Source organism: Petromyzon marinus, chromosome 80 (genome assembly GCF_048934315.1).
Source record: "Petromyzon marinus isolate PM22_M1 ecotype Great Lakes invasive population chromosome 80, UKy_Petmar_22M1.pri1.0, whole genome shotgun sequence".
In the NCBI taxonomy this organism is placed as follows: domain Eukaryota; kingdom Metazoa; phylum Chordata; class Hyperoartia; order Petromyzontiformes; family Petromyzontidae; genus Petromyzon; species Petromyzon marinus.
Genome location: NC_133746.1, coordinates 6,831,139 through 6,852,680, shown reverse-complemented (window position 1 = coordinate 6,852,680; position 21,542 = coordinate 6,831,139). Strand labels below are relative to the sequence as shown.

Here is a 21,542-nt window from a genome sequence, read left to right as displayed (position 1 = left end):
CGCCATTAACCACGTGACTGGTGTACGTCCGGTTAATCAATAACAGATTATCTTACACCCAATTATACTACTGATAAACCATATTTGTCTTTGACAATTACCTTAGCACTGCACTTTTCGAATATTACTTTAATCCTAAGCTGTATGTCTATCTATAACATCCACTTATATCGGTATCTTACACGCATTATCGGTACTGTATGTGTACAGAACACGTACTATACTTGTTACCATTATACAACTTACTACTGTACATGTGTTATAATCTCAATAGCATTGCAAGTAGTGATACTCTCGGTGCATGGGTATGGTTATAGAATAAACAGTATTAGGGTTAGATTATTTCAAGTATTAACTACAGTACGTCATCATCCTATTGAATATATCACAAACTAACAATTAAAAGTCAAGCTGGAAGTCTAGAACAAGTCTAGAACGATCAAAAACAACCTTTGGGTCCTTTACCTGTAGAATGCAACAGCACGTGTGTCACAGTAATCCTCAACCGAGTCGCCATTAACCACGTGACTGGTGTACAAGTCCGGTTAATCAATAACCCGGCCAGCCACCCACAGGCCCAATTGAGTTATCGCATGCTGGTGTACACACGTGCATTGATATACTGCACAGCACATAAGGACTTTCATAAAACCACATTTACTCGCTTGCTGCACCAGGAAATAATTAAAAGAGTGGTCCATTCCTAATGTGCCACAGGTAGAGCACGGCACGGGTGAGTGGTGAAGTGAGACTGGTTGACTACAGCACGGGTGAGTGTGGAGTAAGCCTGGTAGACCACGGCACGGGTGAGTGTGGAGTGAGACTGGTAGACCACGGCATGGGTGAGTGGTGGAGTGAGACTGGTAGACCACGGCAGGGTTGATTGTGGAGTGAGACTGGTAGATCACGGCACGGGTGAGTGTGGAGTGAGACTGGTAGACCACGGCAGGGTTGAGTGTGGAGTGAGACTGGTAGACCACGGCACAGGTGAGTGTGGAGTGAGACTGGTAGACCACGGCATGGGTGAGTGGTGGAGTGAGACTGGTAGATCACGGCACAGGTGAGTGTGGAGTCAAAATGGTAGATCACGGCACAGGTGAGTGTGGAGTGAGACTGGTCGACCACGGCACGGTTGAGTGTGGAGTAAGCCTGGTAGACCACGGCACGGGTGAGTGGTGGAGTGAGACTGGTAGATCACGACACAGGTGAGTGTGGAGTGAAAATGGTAGATCACGGCACAGGTGAGTGTGGAGTGAGACTGGTAGATCAGGGCATGGGTGAGTGGTGGAGTGAGACTGGTAGACCAGGGCACGGGGGAGTGGTGGAGTGACACTGGTAGACCAGGGCACAGGTGAGTGTGGAGTGAGGCTGGTAGACCAGGATACGGGTGAGTGGTGGAGTGAGACTGGTAGACCAGGATACGGGTGAGTGGTGGAGTGAGACTGGTAGACCAGGATAAGGGTGAGTGGTGGAGTGACACTGGTAGACCAGGGCACAGGTGAGTGTGGAGTGAGGCTGGTAGACCAGGGCACGGGTGAGTGGTGGAGTGACACTGGTAGACCAGGGCACAGGTGAGTGTGGAGTGAGACTGGTAGATCAGGGCATGGGTGAGTGGTGGAGTGAGACTGGTAGACCAGGGCACGGGTGAGTGGTGGAGTGACACTGGTAGACCAGGGCACAGGTGAGTGTGGAGTGAGGCTGGTAGACCAGGGCACGGGTGAGTGGTGGAGTGAGACTGGTAGACCAGGATACGGGTGAGTGGTGGAGTGACACTGGTAGACCACGACATGGGTGAGTGGTGGAGACCTCCTTCCCTCAGCCAGGGCATTGAAAATTGGTCGTGGATGGGTATTCCAGCATGACAAGACCCAAAACACACGGCCAAGGCAACAAAGGAGTGGCTCAAGAAGAAGCACATTAAGGCCCTGGAGTGGCCTAGCCAGTCTCCAGACCTTAATCCCATAGAACATCTGTTTAGGGAGCTGAAGGTTCGAGTTGCCAAACGTCAGCCTCGAAACCTTAATGACTTGGAGAAGATCTGCAAAGAGGAGTGGGACAAAATCCCTCCTGAGATATGTGCAAACCTGGTGGCCAACTACAGGAAACGTCTGACCTCTGTGATTGCCAACAAGGGTTTTGCCACCAAGTACTAAGTCATGCTTTGCAGAGGGGTCAAATACTTATTTCCCTCATTAAAATGCAAATAAATTTGTAACATTTTTGACATGCGTTTTTCTGAAATTTTCTGTTGTTATTCTGTCTTTCACTGTTTAAATAAACGTCCATTAAAATTATAGACTGATCATTTCTTCGTCAGTGGGCAAACGTACAAAATCAGCAGGGGATCAAATACTTTTTTTTCCTCACTGCAACTGCAGGAGGATAGCACTGAAGGCCAAGGTGTAAAATACACGGCCCGCCACTGCTCAAGTGGCTGAAAAGAAGTGCAGCAATCGAGTGTAGCTAAAGCCTTATAGTCTTTTTATCAGTCAAAAGTGAGCAGTAGCGCTCTACCAAGTTCAAGAGTTTTTTTTCCAGGTAGGTCTCCAAGGTGCTCCTGGCCGCTCTGGGACTCAGTCACTGCTCTCCCCCTCCTGGCTTCCCTCACCGTCTCAAAGAAAAAGCATATGTTATTATTAGAGCATGTTTGTATGTTTTGCCACAAGTATGTGTGGTTAATGCACGACTTGATGCCTTGCAACATGTGTCTATTTGGTGTTTGAACATTTTGACACCCGTCTTACTGCCAGAAATTGTAAAGCCAATTATAGTCTTCATCATAGTCCACAACTCACCACGTTTATATTGTACCGTGTATACACGTGCACGTGTTTGATGTATCGGTGTGTTTTGTATGAGCAAGTGCTTTTTACACTAAATGGACTATATAAAAAACACAATTTTCTTACAATAGTTTTGCGGTAGGTTATACACTTTATTTGAAATTAGTTCAAGGATAACGAGCACTGATTATTCCATGGAGGTAATCGTAAAATAATAACAGATGACTGCTTTAAAAAATTCTGCGATCTGCAAACTCAAAGGCACATGGGAAAACTGTAGTTTGGTTTACAGTTTTTTTTTCCTAATACTTTGCACTCTTATCGTGGTTTTGTATTGCTTGTTTTAACATTCTTACCCGCCCACTATTGGACGTCTGTGAAAAAGAGCCTTATACCTTATCGGTTTGCTCCTGTAGTATAGATTTTCCGATTATGTAATACGACACTCCCTCCTTTCATCTCATGTCACCCTACATAAACCCAATCATTAAACAGGAAGTATTGCGAATGTAAATGTGATTAACATTGTCGAGTGTTTAAATATACTTTGCGCGATAGATTTTTTTAATTAAAAAAATGTGTAGAGGAAAGGGTTTCCTGGATTTCTAAGATGGTATCAAACTGCGTATCATGCACTGTTTATAGCGGCCTCCTAGAGTGAATTTTCTGATTAACAACAATTTGATACCAGCTAAAACTCACAGAAAATGAGCTCTAGAATTCGTCCTTGCATGTCTCATGAGGAAGTGTTTTTTTTGTGAAAAAAAGGAAATTGATGCGGGTGTCAATAAAGTTTATGAAGACATGAAAGCAGATACTCCTGATTATAGACAAATACCTGTCATAAAGAAGTATAAAATGTAGACATTAAGTCACAATTTTAATGGTAAAAATTCACGTGTATAAGATCAAGGTGTTTAATTTACTTCCCTTTACTTGAACATTTTATAGAACTAAACCTACAGTTTAACTTTAATCCAGCTGTATTATATTGTGGATACATATTGATTACATGGTAAATACAAATAAAGTACATGGTGATCCTTAAACTAAACTATTTTATTTTTTTATTTTACCAGACAAGGCCCACTGAGCTATATAACATTTTTTTAGAAGCGATCTGGTTATCACAATTGATAGCTCAACGTAATGGCTTATCATTTGGACATTTATAGCAGCCAAATACTCTAAATGTGTGATGTCGATTCTAAATGTGGAAGGCAAAATCGGAGGACTCGGAGAAAAATCTACATGACCTCGGAGACAACACGCAAGCTCTAAATATACAGCAGGCGTCAGGGTCGGGATCGAACCCATGACCTCCTGTATACCAGGCAAGGTAGTTAACATCTTCCCACCTTGGCACACCATTGATGTTAAAAGAGTACCATTACACATCCAATGGGTGAAATGTATTAACTTGAACGCAAAATTTGTAGAGGATTTGGGTTCATAATTTCTCGTGATTGTGAAAAATGATCGATTACTGGCAAGTTTTATAATTATTACTGATCCTCACATCCTGTGTCCATGAGTCAGGCGTCACCACGTAGCCACAAATAAGTCTGACATGAAACCGATAATCTTAACAAAGAATAGCAACAGATTAACACGCTCTATATATTCACCCCCGTATAGACTATGTAGGTAAGTAATACATATATATTTATATCGCCCAATGTGTTAGAATCAAGACCCGATGCAGACGATCCATGGTTTTAATCGTCCACGAAAATTATGGGCACAACCCCAAATCGAATCCACACAAACCATGGCAAATGCGGTTACTTAAAGCACATTTGAAAATAAAAACTCTCCGGTAGTGTGCCATGTGGTTACCCAGAGTAGACCACAAAAGGTATGACATCTCAATGCCCAATTCACGAATACGAAGGAGGGAGGCATCATCAGAGCAGTACAACCCACTACATCTGACACAATCTGGCTAAACTACTTCAACCATTCGAAGAGGACATCTATAGATTTCCACTGAGACCATTACACTTAACATCGGTACCTTAGACAAGTACAGATACCCTATACAATCACAGATCTATAAGCTCAGCTGCAAAAAGGCAGAGCAGTTTTTGCAAGAGAAATATTTGTTCTCGAAAAAGTGCAATGTCTGCCCGCTGGTGGCATTATAACAATATCACACCTGATAAATTTGTACCTGGTACGAATGAATGAACCTTCAGTACGAGGTAAAATTTACTTTGATGTGAACCCAGCACAGGAAAGGTCTGGTTCATGTTTTGAAACTCAGTAGAGGAGCCGTTTTTTGATATCGAACAGGAGGTGGAGAGTGACTTTATTGGCTATTTCACATTGACGTATATATTGTCGGGGGCGAGGTAGGTGGGATCGGAACTGGCCATGGTCTTGGCATCATCTTCTGTCTTCGACGGTGTACCTGAGTGGTGGTCCTCTTGGGGTTTACTTGAATAAGATGAAAAGAAAAGTTTGAGCACGATGATCCAACACACATGTAACAATAACTATGTATCTCTATGTTTATAAAGCGCCACTCACAAGTATAGATACAATCACTCTAAGCGAAATAGCAAGCTGAAAATAACAATATATTAATAATAACATGCATACAAAATCTAAACAATCGGGACATTTTATTTTTATGCGAATTATTTTAACAAGCGCCCGTGATTTTTATCAAGGCAGTCACCTGTCTAACACACTTGGACTGCGCCCTCGGCTTCAGCTCCACCCCTGTCTCTACCCCCTCCCTCCCCCCATTGTCTAACACAGTTGGACTGGGCCCTCGCCCTCAACTCCACCTATATCTCTACCCCCTCTCTCTCCCCTATCTCTACCCCCTCCCTCCCCTCATTGTCTAACACACTTGGACTGTGCCCTCAGCTTCAGCTCCACCTATATCTCTACCCCCTCTCTCTCCTCCCTCTCTCTCCCCCTGTCTCTGCCCCCTCCCTCCCCCCATTGTCTAACGCACTCGCTTTACTTGTACTTGTGGTGCTTTGCTCCTACACTGGCGCTGGCTGCCCCACCCATGCTGTTTAGGCCGCACAGCTTTGCTCACTTTGAAAGCCCTGATAAGCAGTTGCATTTGGAGGCTTGCCCCCTCTTTTCTCTCCGCCTGATCAAGACCGCTTGGGTTGCGATCGAATTCCGATACAAATATAGTCGAACCAACGCCATATATACTACTAAAAATATTACAATAACTTTTTAAAACTTAAAATCTTATAAATGGTCCTCAAACTCATGCTCTTTTGGGCTCTTATATCAGGACATATAAAAAGCTCAACCTATAAAATAGTTCTACAATGTATGGACGTTTTGAAGGTCTGTTAACTTAAAAAGTAACGTCATGTTTTTCATTTGTGTTTTTTTTTTGCATTCTGGAAGAGTCAAATATAAAAGTCCTGCTAATATATTAAGTTGAATTCGATTTTTATTTTTCAATCGACTAAGCCTGGATGAGAATGTGATACGAGTAACATCAAGTCACATTTTGATTGGATCTTGAAGTAATTTTTGTTTAAAATTTTAATTGTACAGTGCAAATGCTTCTAACAAAAATAAAGTGTTACCCATATAATTGTTCATTGCATGAACTAGACACTTCCCTTACACCCATGGTAAGCATGATTTTCACTCGTGTAAAATTGTATTACCTACAGTAAGAGCAAATTATGTGTCAATTGTATGTAATTGTGACTTTTCCACGTACCCATTATCCAGATCTTCATAAATGCAGTCGTCACAATTCACGTATTCATTGTAGGCCTTATGACTTGCATCACAAACATCATTTTTCATGCCACTTGGTATAGCCGGGAGATCATCCCATTTTCTTGTGCTATAAAAATGAAATGACATTACAATATATTGCTGAGCAATTTTTTTTAATTCCAACATGCAGGCAATGTGCAAAAAGTACTTTTATAGGAAATGTAGCTACAACTGATGTTGCCCGCCTCAAAACGCAACCGCACGAACCACTTCGCTTATCACTCCATGCCCGTTGAGTTTTAATGTTTGTACTTTTCCGATTAGCAATATAATTACTTAATTATTAACTTCAGAAATAAATACTTTAATCGTGTTCTTCTCTGTCGAGACGTGTCTACAAATAGACAGTTCGCATCAATGGAAGCTCCTGGCCTCCAACTGTGATTTACATAATTTACTTGTTTCAGCCCATTGTAGTGTTTCCAAAATTGATGTTTAATAATTGCCATTTCATGAGGATACCACTGGAGCCATGCACTTTTTAAAAACTAGATTGTAAACTAATTTCTTTATAACTGCGTTTTGTGTTTAGTTTGTGCTCCCCCAGCACCTCCGATGAGCACCGTTGAATACGTACGGTATGAAACAGGTTAAGTATGTGTACATACATACAAAAGCGGGAGATTCTCAGTGGTGAGCACATACGATTCGTCGAAGAGACAACCAGTGCATGCAGCTACTAAGACACCAACACGTGAATAATGCCACTGCTAATGCTAGAAATAGTTCTAAAAGCAAACAAAATATAACTTCACCACCACTATTTCATTACTACACTGATATATTCAGTGTATTGTATATGCCCACGAATCAAACAGAATTAGTTTTGTACTGTAAGACACTGGTTATTGTAATATATGTCGATAATCTCAAATGCTATACAAGACACAGAAGCAAACTCTCATTAACTCTTGAAAAAAATGCTTCAATCCCTTTTATAAATTAATGTGTACAATATAATTGAATAAATGGAAGCGTATACACTTTTTATTTTACAAGGTAAGGCCCACTGAGCAATGTAGCTATTTTTCAGAAGTGACCTGGCCACGAATGATAACTCAACAAAGTAACGTATCAGTGGGGGATGTATAGCAGCCAAATATTCAAGTGTAAACGCATGTTTCCAAATTGAGGAGGGGGGGGGAAACCAGAGGGCCTGGAGAAAAATCCATGCCACCATGGGCAGAACATGTCAACTCCAAATATACAGGCGTCAGGGCCTGGATCGAAACCACGACCTACTGTATACCAGGCAAGTTAGTTAACATCTCGCTGCCATGGTGCTATAAAAACATGAATATGTTTTATGATCATATTTACGTAAATAAATATGAATATGTTTTAATATATGCTTTAAAAATGTCCACAGGTCCTGATATCTTGTGGAAGAGAGTTCCATAGTCTGAGGGCTACAGGGGAAAACGCGTGGTCACAAGTCAACCAAAGCCTCGTCCTTGGAATGCAGAGAATATTTGCATCTCCAGATCTGAGACCTGAGGGGGACTGGTGAAGGGGAGCTAGATGAGTCGATGAGACAAACAGATATGAATAATTAATACTTACCTAGTTTGCTGTATGGAATCGGGTCTCTTGAAACATTTCCTGTTAAAAGAGGGACATGTTGGGAACATTTAACCAATAGGGAGACTACTAGGTGGACAGACACACAGATGAATGGACAGACAGAAGCAGTGATAGGTCTAGGAACGAACTGAGTTCCTAGCGTTTAATCTGGGCAGATGCCTGTATTTAAAACTGGGCTCAACCAAGTAACCAATGACTGCACAAAAACCGGACAACATGAATTTGCTTCTGCACTTTTTAGAAATTCCAGCTCTGACAATTACAAACTCAGTCATAAACTTTCCTGAAAGTGAATATATACTAGATTATATTTCTGGCAATAGCGTTTCTTTAAAACACATAGATAAAGAAGGACCATTATCCAAAACGTCATCTAGTGTATTTCCTGTTAAAGCAGTGACATTAACAAATGCGTTTAGTTTTTGTTATCTATGCTTATGAATTACTGCCAATGCAGTATCACAAAATTTTTTAAAACAATAGGTTTGAATGCCATGTGGTGAATATCGGAGGTGCAGGGGAAGGACACGAAACTAAACACAAAAATAATTTTAAGAAATTAGTTTGTCAATCGAGATCATTTAAAAGTGCCAAGCTTCAGTGGATTCCTAATACCGGATGGAAGAGCGTTCGAGACGGGCGCAGAAGTGCATCCGAAAGCACGCGATGCAGTGACCGTATTTGTTCGATGAGCAGCCAAAAGCCGCTGCTGCTGCAAGGATGACCGGAATGTGACTGACTCAGACATAACTTTAAGGAATATTTGACGTAGTGTGATATCTGTTTCTCGCAGACCGTTGTCTAACACGGGGTGATGCACTACTCTGCCATCGTTATTTCGCCTCATGACGAAACAACGATAGCACTATCAAAATAGCACTGTGGGGAAAGACACATCATCACCAAAACTTAATGAATCACTTCATTTAGGAAAGCAGAGTTGGCTTTTTACAATGAGGCTGCGTGAGTTAAGATACACTGATCAGGGTCTCGAAGGATTGGCAAATAACCCCACAACCCGTGCGTTGTGGACAGGTCTTCATCCATAAGTGAATTCACGACGGGTTGTTCATATACACCTGTGACCAAAGTTGATATCGCAGTGAATGTGAAGTTGGCGGCTGTGCTATGTGTGTGTGTGCGCTCAGAACGTACAGTCGCTCCCGGCGTACGTAGAGTAAGACCCCTCCAGCAATGATCACCAACGCTCCAAGCACACCTCCCACCACAGGGCCAATGATGCTTCCCGAGCCTGATAGGGAATGGGAAGGGGAGACGGGCGGCATCAGAGGGCTGTGTCGAGACCGAATAGACTCGAGATATATATAAAAAAAATGTGGGTAAGATTGCGTAAATATTAATGTCGTTAAACCCGATACAACCAATTAGTAAGCTTTGTCACGTCAACAAAACGTGCCAATCAGTTCCTAGTTCAGCAGTAAGCAGTTGTGTGTTGAAGAAAAAATCCACAACATTTACAATTCGAGTACAACGTTTCGCGATGGCCAGATTCGTCGAACCTTCCTAATTGGCTGTGTTGGGTGGTGGTGGGTTTAACGACATTCATATTTACGTGATCTAACTAGAAAAAAACCCCTTTGTGAACAATATTGGTCGCGAAAGTACTATTATTATTCCTGATCCTCCAGCGTGCAGTGCCACCACCTCGGGTAACCCACTCGTCGGCATAAACCCGAACCCTGCTCCTGACTCAACCACCTACTCAACCTGGTCCTGATTCACCCACCTACTCTACCTGGTCCTGACTCACCCACTTACTCTACCTGCCCCTGACTAACCCACCTACTCTACCTGGCCCTGACTCACCCACCTACTCTACCTGGTCCTGACTCACCCACCTACTCTACCTGGTCCGGACTCACCCACCTACTCTACCTGGTCCTGACTCACCGACCTACTTTACCTGGTCCTGACTCACCCACCTACTCTCTTCTCTCGCCCCAGCCCCTTCACTTGAACAAATTTACCCCTGCTCATTAAGCAGTCATCCTTTCTAATTAATTTCTGCTTCATCCTCTACCTCTGTCAGCACCCACTTGTATATGACCTCACATAACCATTTTCGTGGCCCACACAGTAAGTGGCGCTCTGCTCTCTCAGACACTGACCCTGCTGCTTACCCCTCATTGTTCGGCATCCATGCCCACTCCTCAATTTTCTCATTTTTTTATGCTTCGGAACACTGGCAACAGCCTTTCTGGAACTGGGACCGTGTTGGCCCAAGCAATAAATAACAGAGTTTCGATGAAATATTTTCATATAACAATGCACATTGTAAATGGTCAATATTTTACACGCACTTTTGTTGTGCGTCCTGATGAGTGCAGTGCTCAATGAACCTGGTTATCAGAGTTGAATTCCCGATTACAGTTCATGTCAGGGGTGACTGATGTCTGAACCGGTCCTGTCCTCTACCCCCGTTCACCAACGTGCATTAACCAGTGTGGTGAAACGTGGCCACGCATCTCCCACGTGTGGTGAAACGTGGTCAAGACAGCGTTAGCAAGCCTTTAGCCACGAGCATATTAAGCTTTATCCAATGGCATTTGGTTTGCTGGAGACTATACAATTGTGACTGGTTTGTAGTGAAGATGTAAGATGGTCTAAACTGAGTTTCCCTAGCACCATTGACTTCACGTCTAGATTTCATACAAAGCACTTGCCACAAATTAACAGTGATACCTTACTGATCTCATCATGAAGCATAAACCATCACGCAAACTCCGGTCATTCTCACAGTAGCAGGGACCTTTGGCTATCCATCGGACAATGATGACCAGCGCATCATGCGGCACTTTCAGATGCGCTTGTGTGGCCATCTGGAATGATTTTTCTTCTGATATTAGAAAGTCACTGAACCTATGCACTTTAAAATCATCAAAATTCAAAACTAATTTCTATGGAACTAATTTTTCTGTTTAGTTTGTTGTCCTTTCCCCGCACCTCCAATGAGCACAATTGGCTATGTAGGGTGGAAAATAAGTTCAACATACATACACATGTGACGAGATGATTGGATATGCTCTTATGCTAAATGGAAGTAATTGGGAAAACTTACTTCCGATGCCACCCACTAATGTCATGAGTGGTAGAGAGAAGCGTGTGTCCGTGTAGATGGCTACCCCTCCAGTGTGGACGGAGCGTGCGTTTGGGAGGTACGTGTAGACGCGGAAACTGATCCTGAATGGTGACAATGGGCAAGGTGGAAGAACAACACGAGAATGGGGGCAGGAGTTTAGGCAACTGATGAGTGTGGAAATATGTATCCATCGGCGTTGTATGCAAGAAGTGATATAAGGGTTCATACCTAGCGCATATGCCTGTTATAGCTCTTGTCATTGCAACTTTACAACATGGCACTTGTGCCACACTAGGTGCATTTTTAGCAGCAGAGCAGCGTTGCAGATTCTCTCATCGGCAGCTGTCAGACTGAGGAAAACTTAAAATTACAAATGCGTTCTATATAGGTCTGGTCAAGGCTCCTGCTCTTGCGACCACATGATGTCACCATCCTCATGGGAACATCGCGTAAACATTTAAGCGAGGTTTTAATTTGTTGAAATAAGCTCACAGAAAAACTCACGCGGGCGGGGGACCTACCTGTAGGCAGTGTTTTGCTTCAAGGGGCCATCGGAGAAGCTGCCACTCGTTCTGCCGGTACCAATTTGGACACTGGCGACAGAATTGGGGTTGGAGCACTCGTAGGGGTAGACACGATCGTCCACCTGGTACACGTTTGTGATGCCACTCGCATATTCCGAGTACGTGCTCAGAGGCCACCTCTTTTCTGGACTCTCGCTGCTAGTACCTGTGTAATGGGACAGAGTGAATCAATGTATTAGTAGATTCCTTTTTTACATTCTTAAAAAGTTGTACGCAAAGTTTCCAAAATGAATCCTCAATCATATACTCAATTGCAAGTGAAAATTTGCACTTTAGATTCACAATGTGTATATACTACGTTTTCATGACTAACAGTTTCAACTCGAAGATGGAGAATGACTCATAGAGGTGCAAGGAGGACCACAGATAATATGGAAATGCAGCAGTAGCCAGGAAGTCAGCTGGCATCAAATTCAGAAACATAATCCCTCCCTCCACCACCCCAGGTTAGCTCTACAGTCCTCTGATTATTTAGGTTTAATCTGTCAATAAATGAGTGTTTACATCCAGGAGGAAACCAGAGTAGCCAGAGAAAACATACGCTGGGCAAGACCATTTCATACAGATGCATTCTGCTGGCCAGCGACGGTACGGGACCACGACGTTAATGGGTAGGGCGTTTCACCACATGGAGTGATTCACCAACCCTCGCCTCCACTGTTGTGGATTACAGGCATGCATAGCTACCAAGGCCTGGATAAAAAAAATAATAATTATGGAAGATACTTCTCGTATACTTAGCAAGCACTCGAATGTATCAATCATTTTAATCGTGCAAGAATGACGTGACCGAGCCGTATTCATGGCATGTCCATTGCGTTACCCGCGGACTGCTTGACGATGACCGTGTAGTACTTGAGGTCGCCGTTTGTGTTCTGGAACCAGCTGCAGCTGAAGGAGATGGTTAGGCTGCTCGGTGTCACCTGGTTCTGCACCATCGTGATGTTCACCGTCTCCGGAACGGGAGGAGGAGCTACCCACATGAGCATGGCAGTTTTGGAAATGAGCACAAGTACATAGACTGTCGTAATTTAGAGCCATTTGTTAATCCACTACTGCACGAAGGCATGGACATTGCTTGATCATACTTTTCCATGCTGGTCAGTGTGGGATAGCGAAGCAGGGGCTGGAGGAGCTAGCAACAGTTCAGATACTGATATTTACCATAGCCAGAAAATGCATGGGGGGAGGGGGGGGGATCGCTCTATTCATAACCCAGCACCACCAATACGGAGTCCACTGCTCCAACCTAACAAGTGAGGCTTAAACAAAAATCCATCGTAGCCGTTTTTGAACAGCCAGTCGTCAGGGCAAGTGCTCTTAATGAGCAACCATTTAAAGGATGGTACTGCTCACAAGGGAGTTGATAAGGCCACTCCCGGAACCAGCCACTTTTTCCCCTCTACAGTGCTGTACGTTAGGTGAACTTCTTTTGCACCGTACGTAGCCAATCATGCTAAATCGGAGGTGCAGGAAAAATACAAATTCTGATGTTTAAACACTTAACCAGGTGGTCATTTGAGGTACAGTTGAGTAAGGCGAGGCCCAGAACTGAACTTAAGTTGTTTGGTGTGTACGATGACAACTTTGAACTCTTTTTAAAAATACCACGCACAAAACGATTGTTACTGGCATGTCAGAAAGTTAGGAAACGATTAAGAAATTAAAATGACTGATACACGTTAGTGTGGGTGGATGGGTGCTTGGACATGGACCCCCTGCTACCGGACCAGACCACCCGATTGTCCCCAAAATGCATTGCACACATTTATGATTGATTTGCTCACACATTTGGTACAAAGCTCAAAAATCACAACCACTTATGTGCCAATAAAAATGGATGAACTCACCGCTTATGTCGGTCTGTGCTTTTCCTTGTAGAGTTTGACTGGGCAGATCTCCTGAGTAGGTGGTGATATTGACTAAGTATTCAGTATTCGGCTTCAGACGTCCAAGCATAGCAAATGTTAAATTTGTTCTTCCATTTCCCTGAGGCTCCGTAATTGTTTCATACGAAGGATATATGATTATGACTGTGAAACCGTCATTGAAGATGCGTATGGCCTGCAAAAGATCACTGCCGTTGATCACTTGCAGGTACAGCAAGTTCCATACACCGTCGGGGAGAGACCAACTGCAGGATATATTCTCCGAGGAATACGTGAAGCAAGAAAAGTCTCTGACAGATGCTGGATCTGGGGGAAAAAGTTGGTGAATTGGGTAGTTGGGGGGGAGGAGAGGCAGGATTGGTGAAGATGTAACTCATTGATAATATTACCAATGACCATTAATCAAACCCATTTAATTCAAAACACAGAGGCACAAAAAACTAACACATTGCAGGGGCTCGGTTTTGAGCATGTGCGTGCATGTGAGACACGGTTGGTGCCTAAAATTGTCGACTCCACTGGCAATGCAGGCGTGCCAACATTGGGCCCGATTCTCCTCGGTGCGCGTGCTTACCAGTCCACTTCTTCTCTGGGTATTCTGGGTTTTCCCTCCAGATTTAAAAGTCACGCGTTTAGAGTATTTGGCTGCTAAAAACTTCACATGATAAGTCACTTCGTTTTTACTATCATTTATGATCGCCAGGCCGCTTGTACAAAGAGCTACATAACTCAGTGGGCTTTACCTTGTCGTGTGGCCCCTACACTGTGGAGTTCACATCCCCTGGACGTTCACTATGCTGGCTCCATAGCTGTATTAAACTCGTGCCTTAAGAGGCACTTATTTTTAAAGGCAATTTTCTATTTCTTGAATCTTTTTAGTTTGAGGTTGGATTTTATTGGGTTGATCCTGCACGCGTGTGTGTGTTTTTGTGCAGCGCCTTCTGACCTCCAGGTGCAAGGCGCTTTAGCAGTGTAAATAAATATCAAATTATTACCAGGATCAAGGATTACGTCTGCCTACTAGAAATCAGCTCAAATCACATCCTTCTACGTGTTTTTGGCCTACTTATGCCAAAAGAAAATAGTGGCCTGTCAACATGACCAACGTGAATCGTGTATGTATATTTTAAATGCAGGGGAAATGGCAGCATTACATGGTGGTGAAACGTTTTAATACCAAATTAAGTAATTCCATGTATATTATACACAATGTACTTGTGAGATATAGTAGCATACACACAATACTGTCTAAATTGAAATAGTCCGATCAACAGATTTTATAGGTACTTATAAGTTCTGTCCATGACCACATCTGACCAGTATGAGAGAGACCCATCGGAAGCCTGCACAGACACAGAGTAGTTCCTTCCAGGAACCAAGCCAGTAAATCTTGTTACGTTTGAGTAAATCTGGAATGTTGTAACCAAGTTTCCACTCGCAGTCTCTCTCAAGTAGGCCCAGTAGGACAACGAATCTGGGAGATAAGTCGTTCCTGAGACTGTCATGGTCGTGGTAGTTTTGCTAGTGATGGTTAAAACGATGTAACTTGACACTGAAATAGCCACATGCAAGCAAGACATTTTAATGGCATGTTTTAGTTATTTTACAATGGTTAAAGCGAATAATGAGAAAGAACAATTGCAAACAATGGCAGCATCATGTGGTGGTGAAACGTTTGTATACTAAAGTAATACAATGTGTAATATACGCAATGCACTTGTGATATATGGTAGCATACACAGATTACTATCTATATTAATATAGTCTGAACAGTTGACCACAACGGTACTTACAAGTTCTGTCCATTACCACATCTGACCAATATGACACAGACCCATCAAGAGCCTGCACCGACACAGAGTAGTTCCTTCCAGGAACCAAGTCAGTAAATGTCACATTTGAGTAGATTTGCAAAGTTGTAACCAAGTTTCCACTCGCAGTCTCTCTCAAATAGGCCCAGTAGGAGAACGAGTCTGGGAGATAAGTCGTTCTTGAGACTGTCATGGTCGTGGTAGTCTTCCTCGTGATGGTTAATACGATGTAACTTGACACTGAAATGGCCACATGCAAGCAATACATTTTAATGGCATGTTTAAGCTAGTTTACAATGGTTAAAGCGAATAATGAGAAAGACCAATTGCAAACAATGGCAGCATCATGTGGTGGTGAAACGTCTTGAATACTAAAGTAATATAACGTGTAATATATGTAATGTACTTGTGATATATAGTAGCATACGCGTTACTTTCTATATTAATATAGTCTGAACAGTTGACCACAACGGAACTTACAAGTTCTGTCCATTACCACATCTGACCAATATGAGACAGACCCATCGGAAGCCTGCACAGACACAGAGTAGTTCCTTCCAGGAACCAAGTCAGTAAATGTTGTCACGTTTGAGTAAATCTGGAATGTTGTAACCAAGTTTCCACTCGCAGTCTCTCTCAAATAGGCCCAGTAGGAGAACGAGGCTGGGAGATACGTCGTTCCTGAGACTGTCATGGTCGTGGTAGTCTTCCTCATGATGGTTAAAACGATGTAACTTGACACTGAAATGGACACATGCAAGCAATACATTTTAATGGCATATGTGGGACAATAGGAATGGAACACTTTAATTATTTCCTCGTGCAGCAATGGAGTAAAGTGTGGTTTTGTGAAGGTCCTGATGTGCTGTGCAGTACATAATGCAGTGTACATCAGCATGTGATATTGAGTCGGGCCTGTAGGTGGCTGGCAGGGTTATTGAGTAACCTGACCTGGACACCAGTCGTATGCTTAATGGTGACATGGTTGAGAATTTCTGTGTGTAACACCACGTGCTGTTGCATTCTACAGGTAAGGAACCCAAATGTTTGTTTTGATGGTTATAGAAATGTTCAAGTCTTTAAGCTTGGCTTTGAATTGGTAGATTGTGATATATTCAAAATGAGGGGGTTTAGGACTGTACACTGTAAAGGATGATGTACTGTAGTTAACACTGGTGATTATTTAACCCTAATACTGTTTATTCTATAACCATGCCCATGCACCCATAGTATGACTAATTGCAATGCTATCAAGAATATAACACATTTACAATAGTAAGTTGTACAATGGTGACAAGTACAGTACGTATACAGTACATATACAGTGAAGATAATGGGTGTAAGATATCAGTATAAGTGGATGGTAAATATAGACATTAAGGTAATATTCGAATTAAAGTAATATTCGAATAGTGAAGTTTAAAGTTTATGATTAAAGAAAAATATAATTTATCAGCAGTGAAATGGATTTAAGGGAAACTGTTATTGAGTAACCTGAAACTGTACACCGGTCACATGGTTCATAGCGACTAGGTTGGAAACTTCTGTGTAACACACGTGCTGTTGCATTTTACAGATTATCACAATGAATGTGATTGCCCTCGATTTGGAACACCTTCCCACGTCCTTCATTTCGAGTGTACAACATATTTTGCCGAGCCTGGCAGGATAGTTTCCCAGAGGCCACTGACAGGGATCAACTCTTCCAACGAGATGGACCAAGCAATTGTATGGGCACCATATGTAAAGACAGTCGTGCAAGGATCTGAACGGTCTTCACATCATGGCACTGGAACAGCTGCAGGATAAGGTCAATGCTGCCTTGAATCAGCTGCAGAGAGCCCAGCTCAAGGAAACATGTAGATGTTTGAAGTGTTTCCATGATTATGAGACTGGTGAAGATAATAGCAGACAGGCTTTATTTCTCGATTTAAAGCTTTCGTGACTGCAGGGATTCATTTTCTTGGTTCTTTCGGTAAAGTCACGTAGAAAGAACCAAGAATGGGCTATAATTCGTATGGCAGAAATAGTACTCGATGAAGTTGAAGACCAAGAAGAAGCTTTTGAAGCCTGTGTTCAAAACCTGCTGTCTTTCATTGAGACAGAACAGAAAGACAAATACAGCAAGGGAAAAGGTCAAACACTGCCACCATAAAAAAAAACTATCTGAAGATATGGATGATGAAATACAAGAGTCACAAAAAGATTCCAGAAAAACCCTTGAGGAAAATAAAATCCCAAGTGAAGGTGGAACAAAAACCAGAGCAGCATTGGATCTCGTACGATTGTATTTCAAATTGTTTATGCATTTCTACATTATGGTATTTCATTTAACTATTATTCTTAGTTAGATATTGGAAGTTTCAGGACAGACACAGTTGGCATTGATAAATACAGTTGTGTTAACCAAGAAGAAGTCGAAATGTATTTTATATTTTTCAATAAAGTATGCAATACTTTGTAGAGCAATGCTATGTATTATAATTTAATGTATATTTGTATTCAAATTTAGATTAAATTATTCTTAACGTGGATCAAAACAAATACATTTTTTTAAAAACGACATTGTGATTCATATTCTTAGTTGTGATTGTTTACAAATGTCTTCTAATAAAATGCCTAGATTATATTTGTAGTGATTGCTTTTGCTTGTGAAAATGCGTTTCTTCTGTGGTGCTCTCCCAAATAAGTATCTGAATATAAACAATGCATATACTTACAGGTTATCTTCGTGACAATGACTGACGGTTGGGAGTTAATGCCACTATATACTGTTACAGAAGCGTTATAACTTCTACCAGGGACCAGAGCAGTAAATGCTTGTGTTGTAACGGTGGAAGGCAAAATGAAGCTCTTCACTGCCGTTGCATTGTAGGTTTCATTTAAGTAGACCATGTAATAGTCAACGTCTGAAGTCGGAGCCACCCATGAGACTGTCATGGCTGTAGGACTGTTGACGATGACGGTAACATTGACTTGTGGAGGAACTGCAATGTCAAATAAACATGGTTAGGACAGACGAACTGCAAAGACTGCGTACGTCATTAACTTAAGCCACTAAAGTGGCATGTAACACATTAGATACAACGATCACCATATATTTTGTATATGTCCTCTTTTTGTTGGTCCAACTATGTATTGATGAGAAAGGTACGTGTTTTTTGTTGCAGCAAAATAAGAACCCAGTATTTAGCATACACCCCAACAAGGGGAGAGGGGGTTCCAAAAATTATGTGGACTGAGGCCCTCAATACTGCTGGATCCATAGATGGGGAGGAGATTGGGCTCATTGACCTACGTACGTACGGACTACGGGAGGGAGCATCAGTTATTATTAGAATGTGAGGGGAGAATAACGGGTCCGTGACGAAAGTAGGGGAAACCTCCACATGACAAGTGGACTTGTCCTCCAAAGCTGTCCTGGATGGGGGAAGGAGGGCCATACCCCAAGGGCCCGCCTTCTCCCCCCGACCTCAGTGCATGCAAACCCCACAACAAGCTCCACTGGAGTGGCATCGTCTGACTCCAAACTCTCACTCTTTACCCATGTTTGTGGCTAAATGTTCTGATCACGCGAGGGCTAAAAGATAACCGTGACTGAGTTTCCATGAAGAAGGCCCATGATCCCTGCAGTTTGCTCGGCCTAGCCAGCCATAATGTCAAGGGTTTACAGTAATACGTACGAACATTTTGAAACACCGTTAAGTTTCAGGCCCCACAGGGTTGTTTCAAACGAGGTGCTGGGCTTTATACTGAGGAGGTCCGTTTTATCCGTGAAGAGACTCGGGACTTTTGTCGCTATTAACGGATGTCGGGTGAGGAGACTCGAGCTCATCACTGCAGCATGTGTGTTGAAAATGTTTCTCACCATATGTAGCCAATGATGCTAAATCGGTTGGCGACGTTGGTCACGTGAATGTGACCAACCTGTGAATCGTGCATGTGTCTATTTTAATTGCAGAAACACCAGCAGCATCACAAGGTGTAACGCTTTAAATACCAATTTAAGTCATACAATGTGTGTGATACACAATGCACCTACATATAGTAATATAGTAACACAGATTAATATCGTTATTAATATTGTCTGAACAGTTGACCACATTGGTACTTACGAGTTCTGTCCATGACCACATCTGACCAAGATGATGATAACCCATCCGTAGCCTCCACAGACACGGAGTAGTTCCTTCCAGGAACCAGTCCAGTAAATGTTGCCATGGTTGAGCGAGTTCTAATTGATGTAACCAAGTATCCACTCGCAATCTCTGTCAAGTAGCCGCTATAGTAGGATAATTCTGGCACAGAATTCGTCCATGAGACTGCCATGGTCGTGGTCGTCTTGCTAGTGATGGTTACAATTATATCACTTGACACTGGAACTGCAAAAAGCATGGGAGACATTTTTTCAAGAAAGTCTTTCGCTTATTTCACGAACAAACTAATCAAATGATTGATACAAATACCAATAGAAAACATTACTAAATAATACGTATGTGGTTACCATACTTTCATGATCTAATGATTTTAAAATGAATGGTATTGTAGTGACTGTGAATGTCACTGTGTGGTGTCAGGCCTGCGATGCCACGGCGGATATGTTGACATGTGCAGTCCGGTTACTGGGCGTAGTACCAGCCCTAGCGTGCTTGGGTGAGCGATGGTTAGCGCAGAGGCACCATGTACAGTGTACGGTGTGGGCTTCCGGTGAGGGAGCGAGAGAGAGTGTCAGCCAGCCAGGGTTACGTTGGGGCATGATATGCTGGTTGACCTGTCGACACGTGACTGGATGATATTGGAGGGGGCCAACAGTGGACTGGGGCTGCTGGGTGGTCACGTGGTACAGAAGAGCTCTTGGGAGCCTTTGGGAAAGGACCAGAGAGATCGAGAAGGTGGGCGGGGCGAGAAGCGGAGCCAGTCCAAGCCCAGGCCGATATAATGGGGGCCCCATATGGGGCTCGGGGTTCTTGACTGTTGGTGAGAGAAGATCCACGTCAGGTTGAAGAAGCCTTTAGCCACGCGGTCCGGGACCCAGCTCGACGTCCGGACAAGGGTAGCGATACCGTGTCTAGTTCTGCCGTAGCATGGTTAGATGGGCGTTCAACACCTGAATGTAGGTTACTTCATGTTGTGTTGAGTTGATGTAATAAATAGTGTTTCTCCCAAGACAACATCTGTGACTGAGTTTGACTCACTACAGTATTACTAAATTCACGTTTCCTGTTGATTCTCCTAACATTACATGTGTAGAGACAGTGCCTGTGTGGAGACAGTACGTGGAGAGGAGACAGTGCATGTGGGGAGACAGTGCAGGTGCAGGGACAGTGCGTGGCCAAGTGGTCACTAGCGATAATTACAGGAGGGAACCATCAGGGAAGATCGGGATTGGCCGAGATAATTCGAGAAAGGGGGCATGGCCGGGTGCGGAGCGAGGCCACGCTGGGGGAATATAAGGTGGCGAGCAAGGGTGCTCGAGTCTACCGTGGGATCGGAGTCGACCGTCTCCACGCCTTCCCTGTCTTCGGGCCATCGCTGTCTCCGCGTCCTCGCTGTCTTCGCGTCGTCGCTACTTGTGTGCCATCCCTGGCTCAAGTCACCTGTGTGTTATCCTAGCCTAGGGTATCTGTGTGTAATCCTAGCCCAAGTATCTGTCTGTTATTCCTAATCCAAGTATCTGTAAGATATGAGACCAAGTTATCTGCGTGGCGCACCATAATAAATAAATAACAAAGACTACAAAAGTTGTCCAAGAGTCATTACAACTGGTGTCAGAAGATGTCGAGATCCTCAAAGAAAAAGAACCCACCTACTTCGACCTCGGAAGAGGCCCTATGGGCCTCACCCACGGCCCTCGATGATGATGACAATGCTCTTGCGGCATTCCGAGCCATCTCTCCAGAGAAGCATGCCACTCTTCGCCAGATGTACAGGGAGATGGCAGCTGTCTTCGATCCTCCATCCAACACACGGATGAAGTTCCTGCAATGGAGGCGAGGGAAGGCCAGACGTCCCTCGCTTGC

The 21,542-nt window shown here is 43.2% G+C and overlaps 1 protein-coding gene across 2 annotated transcripts; it reads right to left on the bottom strand.

Moving 5' to 3' along the window:
• Nucleotides 1-2,914: 2,914 nt before the first annotated feature.
• Nucleotides 2,915-20,746, bottom strand: LOC142907638 (receptor-type tyrosine-protein phosphatase beta-like). 2 transcript variants are annotated; one of them, XM_076057210.1, is made up of 12 exons: nucleotides 19,638-20,746; nucleotides 18,243-18,509; nucleotides 16,003-16,263; nucleotides 15,505-15,762; nucleotides 13,673-15,263; nucleotides 12,646-12,795; nucleotides 11,760-11,967; nucleotides 11,218-11,339; nucleotides 9,294-9,390; nucleotides 8,118-8,156; nucleotides 6,493-6,621; nucleotides 2,915-5,222 (listed from the first exon to the last, which is right to left on the bottom strand). In XM_076057210.1, exons 5-12 carry the CDS (start codon nucleotides 13,779-13,781, stop codon nucleotides 5,102-5,104), a joined length of 975 nt encoding a protein of 324 aa, XP_075913325.1. In that variant the 5' UTR covers nucleotides 13,782-15,263; nucleotides 15,505-15,762; nucleotides 16,003-16,263; nucleotides 18,243-18,509; nucleotides 19,638-20,746; the 3' UTR covers nucleotides 2,915-5,101. The 2 variants fall into 2 exon arrangements, with proteins under 2 accessions (XP_075913325.1, XP_075913326.1); XM_076057211.1 differs by lacking the exons at nucleotides 18,243-18,509; nucleotides 19,638-20,746 and having other exon boundaries at nucleotides 16,003-18,052.
• Nucleotides 20,747-21,542: the final 796 nt, after the last annotated feature.

Excerpts from the sequence above, each read along its gene's own strand:
- LOC142907638 (XM_076057210.1), bottom strand. The coding sequence starts at position 13,781 with ATGCTTGGACGTCTGAAGCCGAATACTGAATACTTAGTCAATATCACC. Across the intron at positions 11,340-11,759 it reads AAGCAAAACACTGCCTACAG|GATCAGTTTCCGCGTCTACA; the intron begins GTAGGTCCCCCG and ends GTCACCATTCAG. Across the intron at positions 8,157-9,293 it reads TACGTACGCCGGGAGCGACT|GAAATGTTTCAAGAGACCCG; the intron begins GTACGTTCTGAG and ends CTCTTTTAACAG.